Source organism: Glycine soja, chromosome 4, assembly GCF_004193775.1.
Source record: "Glycine soja cultivar W05 chromosome 4, ASM419377v2, whole genome shotgun sequence".
Classification (NCBI taxonomy): domain Eukaryota; kingdom Viridiplantae; phylum Streptophyta; class Magnoliopsida; order Fabales; family Fabaceae; genus Glycine; species Glycine soja.
In genome coordinates this window covers 1,079,249-1,096,743 of record NC_041005.1, presented here as the reverse complement: position 1 = coordinate 1,096,743, position 17,495 = coordinate 1,079,249, and the positions used below count along the sequence as shown (strand labels likewise).

Genomic DNA, 17,495 nt, shown 5'->3' with positions numbered 1-17,495 from the left:
TATAATAAATATTAAATGTCATAAGAATCACACGAAAATTTTGTGGGATGTATACTATATTTTCATATACATACATCAAGCTTGTGTTTTTATAAAACTTGTACTTCATAAAAAAATGTATCTCCATAAATTTTATTTTATATTTAATATATTTTCTAAATTATTATATTAAAAATTTATATATTATTAATCAAAGAGATTTGAACATTAATCAAATAAGTTAATTTAAAATATAAAATTTTCTTTAATGGAATAAATAAGAAAAAGATTGATTTAAACAAAAAACTTATTTCAAATAGGTGAATGTTATTATTGAAACTTTAAATATTATTTAATATTTGAAAATAATTTTATCAATTAATGTTTAAACATGATTCGAGAATTTAATATTTCCTTATTATACTTCATTCTTATAATTTTTAATTACATGATTTAAAATATGAGTTTATCCTTATTTTATAAAACTGATATAACTTAATATATATTACCTAAAAAGATATATTGTTAACTAAAAAATTATTAAAAATGAATAAAATAAACTGATCGGTTATTTTTCTAGTACATTATTAAACAATATTAAAATCATTATTTAAAAATGTTGAAAGAGGAATAAAATAATTGATTAAGACTAAAAATTGTAAAAGTAAAATTGTTTGCATTTAATAGAATAATAATTAAGTATAACTCTAATAGAATAAATAATAAAATATAATCTATTTACATAATAGAATAATATTGAATTAAATTAATAATTGAATTGAATAATACCATTTAATATTTTGGAAGGAAATAAATATACGATTATCACCTGATATCATCTTATAAAACAAAATCTTATGTAAATATATATATAATTTGATACAGTAAATTACAAGTTTTTAGGTTTTAAACTCTCGGAAATTACATTTTACACCGTCATAAACGGAATTAATAAATAAGGACAAAATTCACACATTTAAAAAAATGAAGGATTAATAAATTATAAAAAATTAAATAAGGATAAAACACATTTTTTTCCAAAAAAATAAAAATGCTACTACTTCCATGTTATAAATGATCGAGAATAATACTATCTAACCATTACATAATTAACATGATTCCTCTTTTTTTTTTTTTCTCCAGTATATCAAAGACGAGGATCAAACTGAGAAATTCATCGACATTGGCTTAATTGGTAACTAATAAAACACAAGAAAAAAATAATTTGAGTGTTTCCAGGATATGGTTAAAATCAAAACAGCCAATAGTGTGTCCATTCCCGAACAGTTGAATTTGTAGTGTCTGCTACTTATTTCTTTGTTTCCTTTTCTTGTAAATTTTTTCAGTGGATAACAAAGCTAAAAGAAAACATGCTCCGGTAAGGAGTGGTCTGTGATTATCGTTTATGTCTTCCCAATAAAGCACATATTAAGAAGAGTCCTATTTTTTAATACTTATAAATTTCAAAACACCTAATTAATATTCTTATTTTTTTTCTCTATTATTCGCTCTTCTCTCTCAAAATTTCAATAGTATTGATGTCAAAAAATCTTTATTTTTTTATTAAGAACTAAGAAGTGATTGAAGCTTACTTATGTAGATAATTGTGACACTGAAATGCAGACATGAACCTTGCCACCTTGGGGTTTGGAAATTGGGTAGCAACAACATATGGCAGGAGTATTATAAAGCTCACACTTTAAGAAACCGGCCCCGGTCAAGTAATTCGGGACATAAGACCAACTATTTAAAGAAACAAAAAGAGATGCATTCACGGTTCCAAGAATATATTTTTACTAGGAGTAGGGTTTTTTTACTAGATCGAGTACTAGTACATTTTTTATAATTTCAAGTTTCAATGTCACTGGTTCTGGTAATTCCTTGGCTCCTTCGTGCTTCGTCGAAGTTAGCGGATATGGGTTTTCGTGATTTGCTTAATTTGCGTTTCCTCGGCAAAGCAAGCCCAGAATTGACATTCAAGATGTGTATATTTAAATGAAGAGAGGATGCGAAGTATTAAAAAAAATGCATACATGTTAATTTTTTTATTTATTTATAAAATATCAGTTTCATTATTTCAGACCTAGACTTAATATAATTTTTTATATTAATATTTCTCACCTTATATGATACACACATAAAATAATAAAAATCATACATACTTTGACGCTAAAACATCATTTTCCAGAATACATTGATGTTTTTGTAACTTGCAAAAGTGCGTTTTTCTTCTACTAGTCGTTAACCCAAACAAATTAAGTGTGAGCCTAACACTTGATTTGGTCAGAAAACTTTCAGTTGGGAGTAGGAAAAAAAAAAAAAGAAGCAATATGTTTGAAGTTCAACATCGATTGCTTGTAGCAAGAAAGAAGAAAGAAAAGGTTCAACATCACTTGCCAATGTTGAGATACCGCAATAGCAGGAACTAGGGTTACGTTTTCTGTGCTGTGTTCGTTCTCGAAGGTGCTTTAAAACATCAAGATTCATGAAAATAAAACTAGCTAGGTAAAGCAGATAGGACCATTACTATATTATATTCTCTATGTAGCCCATTTCCGATATTTTGTTATGAATTAATTAACAAAACTAGCTAGGTAAAGCAGATAGGACCATGACATATAATACATTTGCAGGGTGGCCAAAACATGTGTTGCACATATAATAATATTGATGTATATATATAATTACTAGAAAGGATGAGTTTTGGGTGGTGCAGTTGATGTAGTTCCAGCCCATCCAAATAGTTCACCCTGCAGCGACGCGGGGAAGGGATAGTTGCTTCCATCTGCCACCTATCCAGTTCCCATGACGCCACGTGGTGCTTCATGAGGAACTTGATCATCATGAGAGCTACGTGGAGTTGAGTGCTTCTGATGATGATGGTGGTGATGAGTAAGAAGAGAGGGGGCCATTGTTAAAGGTAATTGCTGATTATTTTGAATGATGACTATTGTCTAGTAAATAGGGAGAGAATAAACCACAGGAATATGAATAGGATTCTATCTAGGAATAGGAATAGTGAGGTGGATGCGGGTGCAACATGTCACGTGAGCAAGGATTGTAGTAAAGTGGGGTTGGTGGAACTAAGAGAAGAGAAGAAAATGTTACAGAAAAACAAACACATCTCTGTTTCTCCATCTTGCCGCAATTGAAGGAAGCACGGTCTTTGCAACTTCCGTCACATTCACATGGCCGGTCTCATTCCACTCCTTTCTCCAATTCAATTGCATGCAATACTATCATTGTTAATAACAGATTAATCATTAGTGTTAACAACTAGAGTGGTATAATATAGTAACAGTTCATCCCCTATGATGACTAGAAAGATATAGTTGATTGATGGGAAAATGAGATAAAAAGGCATTTGATGAACTTAGAAATCTGAATGAATCTGATAAAGGTGTAAATGTTTATTTTTTATATGCAGAAACATCAGGGAAGATTGTCCAAAACAGCAACACAAGTACTCTGTAAAAGTTCTTAATGGTAACTGAATACAGTTGAATCCTCTCTGCTCCTTTTCTTCCCATTGCCTTGTTAATTGTTGTACACAATCTATGTTGTGTATGTGTAGCATTTAAACAAAAAAGAATAAAAAACAAATCTTATCGTATTCTATTTAATTCTTAAGATCTTATTTTTCCTTTTAACACACATTAAAAGATTAACCATTTCATGAAAACTTCATTGATAATGGCTATATAATCTTTTTGCATTCAGTATAACGATGACTGTATACAGTAGAGTATTTTAAAGAAAGCTTCAAGCTACAAAAATCCCATCTTTTTTATTAAGACGGGTAGCATTCTTACATCTTGCACATTGACTTGTATATAACTTATTAGTAAAATTAATTTAAATAGGGACATTCGTGGTGTGGCTGTTGATGGTGTTGAGGGAGAGCCAGTTAACCTCACTGAACCCGTTGCCGAAGCAATAGGAGCTGCTTTTGCTGCATGGTTAGTAGAGAAAAAGAAAGCTCATGATTCTCAGCATTTGAGAGTTTCTATTAGTCATGATTCCCGAATATCGGCCAAATTATTACAGGTTTAGATTGTTCCTTATCTGCAGCAAGATGATAAACGAAGAAGAAAGCCAATCTATTTTGGTTAGTGGAGAAAGTGGTGTTGGTAAAACTGAAAGTACAGAAATGCTTATGCATTGTCTTGCCTTTTTGGGAGGGAGAGCAGCAACTGAAGAGAGGTCTGTGGAGCAACAAGTTCTGGCGATAAGAAACAAAATATTAAGGCCATGTTTGATTGTGTTTTTCATTTTTAAAAATGTTCTATAAAACAAATTTCAAAAAATGATTGTTAGACAATAGAAGTGAGGGAAGAAACTGCGATAGCGAAAAGAAAATAGAAAACCAAAATGTTTTGGTTTTAAAAAAACTTCTCTTATCAACTAATTAAGCATTCACTTAGTCTCTGTGGTTAAATAAGTTTTAATCCCTAGGAGGTTAATATTTTCCACTAGTTATTTTTTGTCTATATTCAAGATATTTTTCTCTTTGTTCACATATATTGTTGTCTAGCTAGTTTCCTCGATCGGATCACCATCTGCGCAAGTATATATATTTAATTAATTTCTTAATACGTATATAGTTCTTAAAAGCTTTGCACCCGATGATCTAAACATCAACTATGGATTCAAACAAGACGATGATGGGCCTTAGATACGCTTTCAGATTTATTGAGTTATATACAAGAAACATGGGATCTGTTTGCTTCTGAAATCATTAAGAGCTTGGAAATGTTTGCAAAGGTGTGTTAAATGGATCTCAATTGTTTTTAACTTAATTATTATTTTTATTTATTATACAACACATCCTGCCATAATAATGGATCAATTGTATGCGCGCTGCTGGAGGTAGGAAACATAAAAATGCTGAATATAGGAAAACAACTAGTGGTAACTGTTTACTACTGCTATTTTTTAAGAGCATAAATGCTGGATCAATTGATCTTTTAGTTTTGTCTCCTATTTATCAAGCCAAACCCCTTATCATGTATATTTTTTACTACTATTTTGAGTGCAGTAACTAAATTATGTGCCATTATAGTTAATGATATATAATCTCCATTATAATACTTAAAGTTGCTGCAAGAATATTTTTATAGATATAGTTAATAATAAAAGGCTGGGATGTTGCTGCAGGGGCAGTAGGGCAGCAGTGAAGCCAAATTGGCTAACAGTTAAAGTTTATTAGTACTCCAGTCTACATCATATTATTATTATTTCAGAACTTGTGACCTTTTTTAGTTAATATACACTTTGCGCGTTCTCATAATTGGCAGCCACTTTTTACATGTTAATATACACTTTCCAAATAAGAGCATGCGAATATAATTTAGAACAAAAATGTTTCTTCCATAATTTGTAATGCTTACATACCCTAAACCTATGAATTTCTGTATGTATGTATGGTTGAAACTGATATGACATTGCTTGTGTAAAATTTTGGAATTCAAATGTAATTCTTATAAAATAATATATAATTATATGGTAGCAGACACTGCTTACTTTTCCTGTCAGTCAGTCACTGCTTAAAATATCAAATTCTATTAACATATGTTTCAAAATTCAAATTTACCAGTATTTAATTTATTATAACTAGAATTTTCCATGTAGATTTTTTTTCAATTATTGGGTAGAATCTATAAAATTACTGTTATTTTTCAAAAGGACATAATTACCATATTCTTTTATACTCATTCATTATTTTAAATTTTTTTATTTTTTTAAAAAAATATTCTAAAATAATTCTCTGGAATATTTTGAAGCATTTAATATATGTTCGTGTACTTTTATTAAAAGGAATAACATTACATCACTATATATAGGAAAGCTGGATCAAGGGAAGTTAGGACGCGTCAACTTCTTTTAAAAGGTATCATAGTAGTACAAAGCAAGTTTAAAACTTTAGGAGTTAAGTTTAAAAGGTTGACGCAATGTGGAAAAAAAAGGTCCTAAAGAGACATGCTGGAAAAGGAACCAAAATCATATATACGATTAAAAAACTTGACCTGGGTTAAGGTTTATTACATTTGGATCGGTAAGCAATCATGAAAATATTTTCTGTCCACATCCACACGTAATTGAAAGACGATATACAATAGTGTTTTTAGCCAGAGTAAGCAACGAGCTTTTGAACGAGTCCTCCACTCCACTTCTCGGACTCTTGTTAATGATGCGCCACAGCACACAAAGTCCACTTCTGTCGCATACGATAAAAAGGCGTTTGATGGAAAAATTCTAGCATATAATATTAGTGAAATTACGTATTTTTTCCTAAAAAAATGTTAAAATTGCTGGTAGTTTAAACTAATAATATTAAGGAGGAGATTTCATAAATCAATGATTCAAGGGAGGAACATTCACACAGCTCCCTGCTCAAAAGGAACGCGTACAAATAGTCGACCATGCAAACTAACAACAGCAGATGTCTGAAGCGAATCAATTCTTGTAGGTAAGTTCACAACCTGAAAAACATCAAATTTCAGTCAATCACTTTCAACGAAGATGCCACGTCCTTACGTGACAAATTCTATTATTACTCTCAGCGTCATACCAAGATCTCTGTTAAGAAAAGGTAGTTTACCTTTTTGAAGGGGGTAATTCCCCATGGATTGTCAAGGTGTTCTGGCACACCAGTTATAACAAGACGTCCAACCGGATCTGATTGGACTCGCACCTGGATTTATTATAACAAAGTCAACAATAAAAGTAGAAACCAAGGAAGCCATTATCAATCACAAAGGAAAATACTCATTTAAATCTAAAATGAACAAATAATGTTTGTATTCACTATTCAGAATTTAAATCATTCAATGTGCACTTCATAAAATTAAGGGTGAATACACCCTTGCTCACTTAGAAGAACTTTTTTCAATCATTAAATACAATTAGTTTTTACTTTTAACATGACGACAAATTATCCCAAACATATATAAAATATTTAATTACTAATTTGGTCCCATATAGTTTCACGATTCATACTTTTTACTCCTTATAGTTTGAAAGTGATTTTTTTAATCTCTATAATTTATATTTTAATTCTCTTTTAGTCTCTATAATTTAAAAATGATCTTTTTAGTCCTTATAATATTTTAATTCTCTTTTAGTCCCTATAGCTTAAAAGTGATATTTTTAGTTCCTATAATTTGTATCTTAATTATCTTTTAGTTCTTGCTAAAAAAAATAATTAGCTACAAAAAAAAATAAAAATAATTAACTACAAATTAGTTATAAATCATCAACTATTTTTTTATTACAAATTATCTCGTTAATATTTTTATAGTTAATTGTAATTAATAATGTTACTCATATTTTGATGGTAAAGACTAAAATATAAAGTATAAAAATTAAAAAGATCTCTTTCAAACTATAGAGACTAAAAGAGAATTAAAATATAAATTATAAGAACTAAAAAAACCACTTTCAAACTACAAGAACTCAAAGATAATTAAAATTCAAATTATAAGAACTTAAAAAACCACTTTCAAACAATAAAAATTAAAAGGTATAAATTATAAAATTATAGGGATCAAATGAGTAATTAAATCTATATAAAACTATATAGGTAAAATTTTCCTCCTCACAAAAAGGCATCGAAAAACAGCCAATATAGATCATTAGAAATTGTAAAAAGTGATTCTACATCCTATTTTATATAGTTATGCTCAAGAAGAAAAATCTAAGATAAGATTTAATAAATTCAAGGACATAATAATTATCTTTAATGGTTGTCATTGTTGGATAACTAGGAGTGAGGATTTGACAATTGCACGGGCATGTGTTTCGTCCAGCAGAATAAGCCAGTTTTTCTGCATAAAAATAAACAGGGGATAAAGACACCATGGTGCTTACCTCCTCACGAAGGAGCCCAGGAACAAGGGCATACACCTCAAAACCATCCTTCTGGACATGGATACAGAAAACAGTAAAATTTTATTATTAAATTCTATTTACAGGAGAAAAGATCTGTCATTATGATACATAAGAAGGACATAAACTAGGTAAAGAATACAACCAAACTGACTTACAGTTTCCCGCACATTGATCTTCACCCAGTCAGCTGGGGGTCCAACGTCCACTACCGCTGTGACCAATCTATCAGATGAAAAACTCAATTAGCCTTGGTTCATTAGATACACTGAAACTTTATCATATCTCACAGTGCACACGTATCTTTTTCAGATTGAAATAGGCATTGTATGTGGTTGGATTGATCGGAGAATCAGTAATAATGAACAGAATCCTGACTGACATTAAGAAAATGCCAAACTCCCAGGGCACATTCACTTTGTCAGTTTGTCTGTGTTTTGGCTCACAAAACTTTGGGGTGGGGTAGGAAAGATGTAGATATAGAAACCTTTAGGGAGGAAGAAAGCAGATATATCTCCAAGGACTTGAATAAGACATGTATAGGGTAGTATCATTAAGGTGCACCAACTTGTTCTGGTTAATTCCTTATTTTAATTTGCTGAAAACCTATGAATCTCATAGAAAATAGCATTTATTAATTGTGTAACAGCAAAATTAATTTACTCAACAGTAATTGTTATAATGAAGAGAACTTCAAGTGGTGGGTGGCCAATGCCATGAATTAAGAGATTGTGGATGGAGAAGCCAACACTGAAACTGATACAAAGATCATGACTCTACGCACAGGACTATTATAGGTCAATTAACAGAAAAGACCAGTAACTTAACTGTTGATCTCCTTCAATATTTGCAGATTTCTCAGCATGCTCCAGACCAGACAGTGTCCTCTGTTTATTGATCATACCTGATTCATTGAAGCATAAATAAATGAGATAGCTATTAATTTAGAGAAAGTTGGTGATGTTTGTAGTGACCATACCAATACTTTTTAGGTTCTTTTCACGCTTTTGTGTGGAACTGAAGTTCTTGTCCTGTGCAAGAAAAAACAAACACTCTATCAGTAGAAACATTGCTATAAGAGAGTTACAGTGATCAACAATAAAATGATGCTAAGAATAAAAATGAAAATTGTAAAGGTCTCAACAGACCTTAATAACTGGCTCAGCAACCTCACCATATCCAAGAAGGCGCTGAGCATGCCAACCTTGCATTGCACGTGCTGCGGAATCCCTTCTTGCTCTACCTGAGCCTGGAGTCTGGTAAACAGCAGGCTGCAAAAGAAACTCATTATTTGATATATACAAACAAATGGTAGAGGTTGAAATGTTGTTACATGCTCCCAAATCTGTCCCAAATGCTCTTTTCTGTAAAATTTCAACTCTCCTTGCTTAACCAGCAGCAGCAGACCACCTCTGATGATCCCAAGACGAAAGGTCTCTCAGATTGAGAACTTTGGGAATTGGTGGCTTAGAAGTCAGAACATCCTTCCATATTTGATGGCACCACCAACAATGGTTGCAATTTCAAGCATTGTTGGCAAATATTTTGGTTTCTCCTTTACATTTTCTTAAATTACTTAATATGATTAATATGATGATATGAAGAATTTGAGAGACAGACTAATGACTTATCCCCTATATGCTGTTAGCAATTGTCAATTATGTAGAAACTCTTTAACCTCCATATTTCAAGCTATATAATATTCTGCATTCATTTTTTCTCAAATATTCTACTCCTTTATAGCTTTTTTTTTTTTTTTTTACAAAACAGTTCTTCAGTTTTTTCTCTTTTAATACTGTGACTGTGTGTTGCAAATTTTACATATATAAATAAATACTTTAGATATTTTACTTAATATATAATATCATGTGAGAAGATTGCTCCAGTACCTATGTTTTTTAAGCCATAAGGTTATTAATATCCAAGGTGAGTTGTCAATCATTTATTGTTTAAGTCATTTAAACTGTCAAACATCTTTCTAAGCCAACAACCAACAAATATTTGACAATTCAACCCGGTATAGTACCCATACAGGCACGCATATGCATATCTCAAACTTTTTAAAAAAAAATCCATGTTTACATATTGGAAGGGAATGGGACACACATGTATTTCTGCATGTTTTTAAGAATGTTATAATTTTTTAGAACAAAAATAATAAAAAATAAATTAAATATTTGAAACAAAAAAGGTTCAGAAATTCTTAAATTTTCCATTTTGTCCTCACAGGAAGGAAATGCGGGGTAACTTGATTTGTAGCAAAAACTCCAGTCCTTATATAGTTTCAATCCTTGAAGATTAGGAAGATGGTGATTTAGGATTTCCAGCAGTTGCTGAGCTTGATCAGTAGATAAAGTGGGGAAGTTCTCCTTTGTTATCAATCTGCTCTGTTTGATTACTGCACATTCATGGGTTTTTGTGAAATGTAGTCGTTCTAATAGATGAGAAATTACATAGTATCTTCCCTTATATTCTATTCCAATTGCATCTATGACTATTTTCTTTTTGGAAAAGGTATGCTAACTGTAAAGGCATCACAATAGAGAATATTGCATCTATGATAAGTTAGCTTTTGTTGATGGAAAACTTATGTGCCAAATTTTTTTGGTTTCTGTTTCTTCTCTATCATGATACACTTCAAAAGTTATCATTGACAGCAATGATTAAAAATACTCCCATTGATTACCTTAATCTTTCTAATTACTAGTACTCAACAAAAAACCTAGGACTCTAGAATTTATTTATTTTTGTCTCACACATAACCATAAAAGCCCAATGTTAGCATTCTAGCAGTCATACTGTTCAAAGTTCAAATCCAGTGGCCTTTTCTTTACAACTCAACTTTTGTGTCTAGCAAAATAGGAGCATAACTAAAGAAAGAAGGAGCTTTATTCAAGTTCAAATGACAAAGGAAAACAATAGATATAATAAAAGTAATCTTCATTTGAGCATGAAATCAAGAAATAAAAACGGGAAAAAAGAAAGAACATTATACAAACCTCTTTTTCCACATTTGAAGATTGATGGAATGGTCCAACAGGGAGCTGTAGCTCCCCAATCTCTCTCTTATGCCTTTCATACTCTAAAAGTGCCTGCAAAAATTGAAAATTCAGGAAAAAGGAAACCAGATCATACAAGAAAAGTAACACTTGAAAACGTTTAAGGCAGAAAAGCAGATAATTATGGCAAATCTAGGTTTTGGTTTCATTGGTATCCAGTCCTGTGACAAAGACAGCACGCGCCATGGAAAGAAGTAGAGACAGCATACACACTTCCCTTCTTTTACCTTTGAATTTAGGAACATGAAATAGACATCAATTCAAGCTGAAAGCCTGATACTGACGCTCATCAGATATTTCAGAAAAAAAATATTAGCCAATTATAGTATCAACACTCAACAGAAGTATAAGTTTACTCTAATATATCAATTATAACAATAACAAAGATGAAATCATTCAAATAATTAGAGATGAGTGCACTACCTTCTCATAAAAAATTCTAAATGTCCATGAGACTGTAGTGCAGGTCCTGTGAGAAAAAAAAAATCAATATAATAATGAGCAAAGGGATATATTTTTAAATGAATTGTTTCGAAAGAGTTTTTATTTTGACTTTTGCATTTTCCCTAAGTATGGGACACACATGATCATAGTCCCCCTAATATTTTTTAAGCCAATCAAGTCCCCTTACTTTTAAAATTAAGCAAATGTGATCCATTTGTTAAGTTACCATCAAATTTTAACACTGACATCATGACATGGCAATGAAATTGCATATGTGGAAATCAATTTAATCATTTGATACTCAATATGCCACATAGGATTGAATATATAAAATATAAACAATTTACAAGATTTAAAAAAATGAAAGGAACTTAGATCAAATTAAACCTCATGAAACTCGAAACAGAAACAATTCTATGGGTTTGCTAACAGTGAGAAAAGAAACCAAAGACTCAATTTCCTAGAGTTCTCCCACGAGATTAGGAATAGGATATCTCACCAGATAGTGAAAAAGGCATCTGACAAGGGGGACCGCAATTTGCTCTGGGTGGGTGTAATCAATGGACCAAAACTCAAATGATACAGTAGCAGAGATATGGTTAATTTACAGTAATTTGGTACTGATTTGATTTGTTAAATGATCAATGGTATATGGTTAGTTTGGTGCCCTAGCTTTTGGTCCCAATATATGTTCAGACTTCATAGTGGTTTATTGATATTCGGTTCCTTATATGGTTAACTTGCTACTGGTATCACATCACCCACTTGATTTGTTCTTTCATTCAACTCTCAAGATGAACCAAGTTTCAGAAACCCCAAAACCATTAACCAAGAAGCTAGTTTATATTTTCCAAATATAACCACACCTCCTCATTTGGCATATTTTGATTGGTTATTAATCCAAATCAGCACAATGACTTGCTACATTGCAAATCTGACAGCCACTGCATCAGCTAACTCTATTAACAATTGGATGGAAACTTAACATGTGGACCACATTTGCTTAATTTTAAAATTAGGGGGACTTGATTGGCTCGGGAAATCTTAGGGGGACTAAAATACATAGTCCAAACCAGGGGGATCAAAAAAGCAATTAAGCCTTTTATTTTTTAGAAACTAAATTATACATGTTAATAACAATCAGTTATAAGCCACTCAGCAAACTATAAAGAGTTCAACAGTGACAGTAAATAGCTTAAATATAGTATGAGGAGGTTATGAAGGCTTAGTAAGAACTACAAAACAATAATATGTTTAGGCCTTACTTTGGGGGGTGGAAAGACTCTCCTACTTGCCGCCACAACTTGGATCCAGTTACCTAGATATAATCAATCAATAAGGTCAACTTTATCACTTATTGGTAATGAATAACTGACAAAGGGCCCAAAACATTTAGCACCAACTGAAATAGAACTTATGGATTTTGATGGAAATTATGTAATTATAGTAATATTGTAAATATGGTAGAGTATATGTTATGTAATTATGTTAATTAGAGTTGAAAAATAAAACAATTCTGTAGTAATAAAACATTTAGCACCAACTGTATATTCATGTAATTCTGACACAATTATCATGTCTCATTCTCTTTCATCATGTCAAATAAACTAAACATGCAATGACACATTCTGTTCCAAAATTTATAAAATAAATTGTCTGGTAATCAAAATCAAGTTACAGGACAAAAGAATAAAGAATCTGGGCCACGACCCTACTATAAGGAAAGTACAAGACCAAATCACATAGGTTGAAGCTGTTACGAGGTCTCCACAAGTCAGATAACAACTATTTGAAATTAGCCCTACCATATCTTTCAAAATTTAAAAGGGATTTATTAGATGAATGACAAATACTAAATGATAGGATCTTTGTAAAGCTGACAAGAGGACTGAGAACCAAGTTGAAAAATGCTTGACTTCCACGGCATCAGTTCTCTGTGCTACAGCCTACAACTAGTGTCTGCAATCATTTGTGTAGCTCTGAGTATATCCACACTACCTAGGCCATCAAAGATAGGGAAAGCATAACAAACAGTAGTACTGAAAGCATAACTACAGTATATCTGAGCCTCTGAAGTTTCAACAAAGCCATCAAACATAGGGAAATCACGTGGATAAATCATCTGGACGTTTGCTAAAATGTTGAAATCTATATTCAATGAAAACACCCCTTTTATCTTACAAAAGGCATGAATGGGATAGAACTATTTAGCAATAACATTAACAACAGTCTTGAGTTTGAAGTAAGATGGCCTATAGGCGTACAAAGAGATGAGCTGTTAATAATAACACAGAAGATTAATCCATACCACATCATAGCCGCCTAGTCTGATAACAGCTCTCCACAACCTGCAGCCCAAGGAAAAGTAAGGAATCCGCTATCAAAAGAGTTAGGTAACACATTCAAAATTAGTATCAAGGAGGAAGTCAGGCCCACTTAAACTAGCCTTAAAGAGATTACATCAATGCATCACAGGGGATATTATACGTACTTAAGGCAATTGAGTGGCTCTCCATAAAACTTAGGAGGCTTAAATTCCAAGGACCGCTCTCTGTAGAAAGTCTCAAGCTCTTTCATGAATGTTTCTCGATCCAGAGGCGTGCCATACTCATCATAATCAGTCATCTGTGGGTTAATGTCGAGATAATAAAAAATCTACAAAATAAGAACAACAACAAAATGCTCTAATATCTTTACTGGAAGTAAGTACCTCAGTATCATTTAGCACATTCTTCATTTCTCTGACGTTTTTTTCTTTAGGCTTTGGAGTGGTCAGTTCCTGATGCGAAACGGTCTGAGCATCTTCAACTTCAAACTGATTATTGTTAATTACACTGGCTTCTGGCAAATGAGCAGGACCAGAATCGCCGTTTTTGATATCATGACCCTGTTCGACCATTACTTGATCCTGTTGTAGCGGAGCAGGGGAAGAAGCAACACGTTGGCCTTGCAAAGCAGCATCAGCAACATCCATATCAGCAATGCCATGGGAGTTACCCGTGGGTTTCTCATCATCCTCCATCTTACACTACACAACCACGTAAACATAAATCACTACATTATTAGAATCATCCCATGACTCATGGGGAAGAAGACGAAAATACTAGCCCTAAGCTAAAGTAGTGTGTAATAAATAAGTTTCGATGGCGAAACAAACACGGCCTCGAAAGTAGAAGCAGCGTACCTTAATTGGTGAGTGAGGAATAGGGAAACTGATCCGCCGTTGGGCGAAAATGTAGGGTTTGGGAATCGACAATGGGGTGAGGAATTGGGAAGAACGGAGAGGAGTGTGTTTTGTTCCTATATAAATATGAAATTTGAATGAATGGAGCACAGAGTCTATTAAACTAACTTAGTAATGATGAAAATTAAACGTGACAGCGACAATTGGCTCCAACATGATATAGCGGCTCCGGTAGCGGTGGTATGAGGCCAGAGAGAGAGAGAGAAAGAGAATTTTACAAACGCCGGTTACCTTCACTTCACCGCTTCAGTTGTGGATGATATATTTTAAAAGAGAAAAGAGTAACTATTTCTTTAACTTTATCTATTTTATAAATAAATATTTTAAATTTTATTTCCCCACAATTTATTCTCCTAATCAGCTTTAATTTCACTCTTTTTGATCTTTTCTACAAATCGATTAAATTGAGAGTTAAATTATTAATAGAAAATGAACTTCAGTCATTTATAATTCATCTTAAATCTATTCATTCGTTAATTTTTTTATAAAACATTTTTCTTATATGTAAGACCGGTATTAAATTATCGCTATGTGTGATCATGTGACCAGCCATAGATTTTCCTCCTGCATTTAAAAAAAAAATGTTCATCCTCACCATGAGAAGTTCCTCTGCGTTTGGTGCAGGAGACAGGATTAATTTTCTTCGTTGTTGCCGGCAAGAGTGTAGTCAAAGTCAAAGCATGAGGCAGCAAATACTAAATGAAACTCACCATTGCATTGATGTTACAAAAAATATACAAGTGCGATTATCAAATTATTCAAAACAAGCTCCTGTGTTTATCGCTCTTTTCTGTCACTGGGAAATTGTCTGCTCAACGAATACCCAAATTTATACATCTAACAAGGTAAAGAATTGTCCAGTATTAAATCAGTATGATAGTGCAAAACCTCAAAGCATGTAAGCAGAAAGATTAATTTCAAGAAAGAGAACCATGCATAACTCACATAATAACATTTTATGTTATAAGAAAAACTTGCTCTTTCTCATTCTCGTTGATAAATCGAGTTTGAATATATATATATATATATATATATATATATATATATATATATATATATATATATGTATAGTTAGTTAGTTAATTAGTCAGTCGTTGTTACTTTTAAAGTTCAATTGATTATAATAATGAAATTCCTAAAATAATTAATTAATTGGTCAATTAATAAAGCGAAATATTATACAAACCTTATTCCTGATTTGTCTGTAATAATAAGCAAGTAAATTTGTCACTTAATAAGAAAATCACGCATAATGATGAAATCTGTCATTATGAGTACACTTGTCTCTTGACCTAATTTTTGTAAAGTATTTTTGTTAAAATTTTAAAAAGAGAGGGAGCGGTAATAAAAGCAAAAAAGATAATGCGAATAGCATAGACTTGATTAAAATAATAGAGCTCAAATAGTAGGGCCTTGACAACTTGGACAGGAGGCCTGCATTTTGAACGCAGGCCCAGAAACTGGTGCTTATCATTGGGTTGTGGTCTCACAGCTAGAAATGGGCAAGTTAAGCTTTCGATATCAAACAAAAAAAAATTACTTAAAGATTTGTAATACAAAATCACTTAAATTATAATCAAATCACTTTTTCAGAATAATTTTTTAAAAAATATTGAAAAATTTATAATATATTTCTATGTGTTATGTTTTTTTTTCGTAAATGATATGTTTCTTAAAAAGATAATTTTCAAACACAAATTCAAACTACCTTATTTACTTGATATAAACTTTTTTAAGTTAGTTTTTTTTTTTAAATTTAGACTCTTCTAAAATTTTATTTAGAAGTATATATTTTAAATAATTTAATAAATATATCTTCAAATAAATGTTATTCTAAAAAACAATATAATAATCATAACAGTTATAATTTGTTATATTTTATAAAAAGAATATTATTATATTTACTTAAATAGAAAAGTCAATTAAATTTAAAAACTCTTAAAATAATATAAACCTAACCATTTTTAACTATATGGATTTTTTTTTAAAAATAATTGCTGAGTAATGTCAAAAGAATATCAGTTAAATAAATAATAAATATTTTTTATATTAAAAGGCATGATACAATGTATTAATAAACTTAATTAAATTAAATTTAATAAATAAATAAATTTAAATTTCCCTTAATATGTGAGCAAGGAACCTTGAAAAGCAATACAACATTGAAAGACTACAGAAAGTAAAAAACTAGATAGAAGAATTAGATGATCAACGAAACTGAAAGAGTTGATTATACGAAAATATCTATCTATCTATTTCTATATATATATATATATATATATATATATATATATATATATATATATATATATATATATATATATATATATATATATAACATATTAGTTGTTTATGTTGATTCAAAACTTTTTTTTAAATACCAATGAGGTTTGAATCAGAATTGAACCCAGTTTGCATGGTCAAATATAAAAATAGTTGCCATGCAGGCTGAGATCCCAATAGTTAATTCAAATTTAACTATAAAATAATAATTTTGATTCTTAAATAAGAAAGCAAACACACAAAAATTATGATTTTCAATTATTTTTGAAAATAATTAAATGCATTTTTAAAAAGGTTAAATAAAAAGTATATTAATGTTATTTCTCATTTAACACGTTTTTGAAAATAATAAAAATATATGTTCAAAAACTTAAGATGAGCGTAATCCATGACAACCTATGGTGAGAGGTCGTTTAATGTGGACAACATGCAACAGAACATCTTTGATTGCTGGAAGGAGAATAATATATTGTTCATCATCACCACCCATAACTTTATGGCAGCACCTACATGCATGTTTAAGTTTTAATTCTTATAAAGTAAGAAGTCATTATAAAATAAATATAGAATTTTAATTATTAGTTAAAAATTAAGTTATA

The 17,495-nt window shown here is 31.0% G+C and overlaps 1 protein-coding gene across 2 annotated transcripts; it reads right to left on the bottom strand.

Moving 5' to 3' along the window:
* Window positions 1-5,962: 5,962 nt before the first annotated feature.
* Window positions 5,963-14,872, bottom strand: LOC114408479 (AT-rich interactive domain-containing protein 5-like). 2 transcript variants are annotated; one of them, XM_028371531.1, is made up of 14 exons: window positions 14,554-14,872; window positions 14,080-14,397; window positions 13,861-13,994; window positions 13,678-13,717; window positions 12,635-12,687; window positions 11,349-11,394; window positions 10,866-10,958; window positions 9,015-9,137; window positions 8,846-8,897; window positions 8,695-8,770; window positions 8,025-8,091; window positions 7,849-7,899; window positions 6,581-6,673; window positions 5,963-6,461 (listed from the first exon to the last, which is right to left on the bottom strand). In XM_028371531.1, exons 2-14 carry the CDS (start codon window positions 14,389-14,391, stop codon window positions 6,357-6,359), a joined length of 1,245 nt encoding a protein of 414 aa, XP_028227332.1. In that variant the 5' UTR covers window positions 14,392-14,397; window positions 14,554-14,872; the 3' UTR covers window positions 5,963-6,356. The 2 variants fall into 2 exon arrangements, with proteins under 2 accessions (XP_028227332.1, XP_028227333.1); XM_028371532.1 differs by having other exon boundaries at window positions 14,080-14,400; window positions 14,558-14,872.
* Between the last annotated feature and the right edge of the window lie 2,623 nt (window positions 14,873-17,495).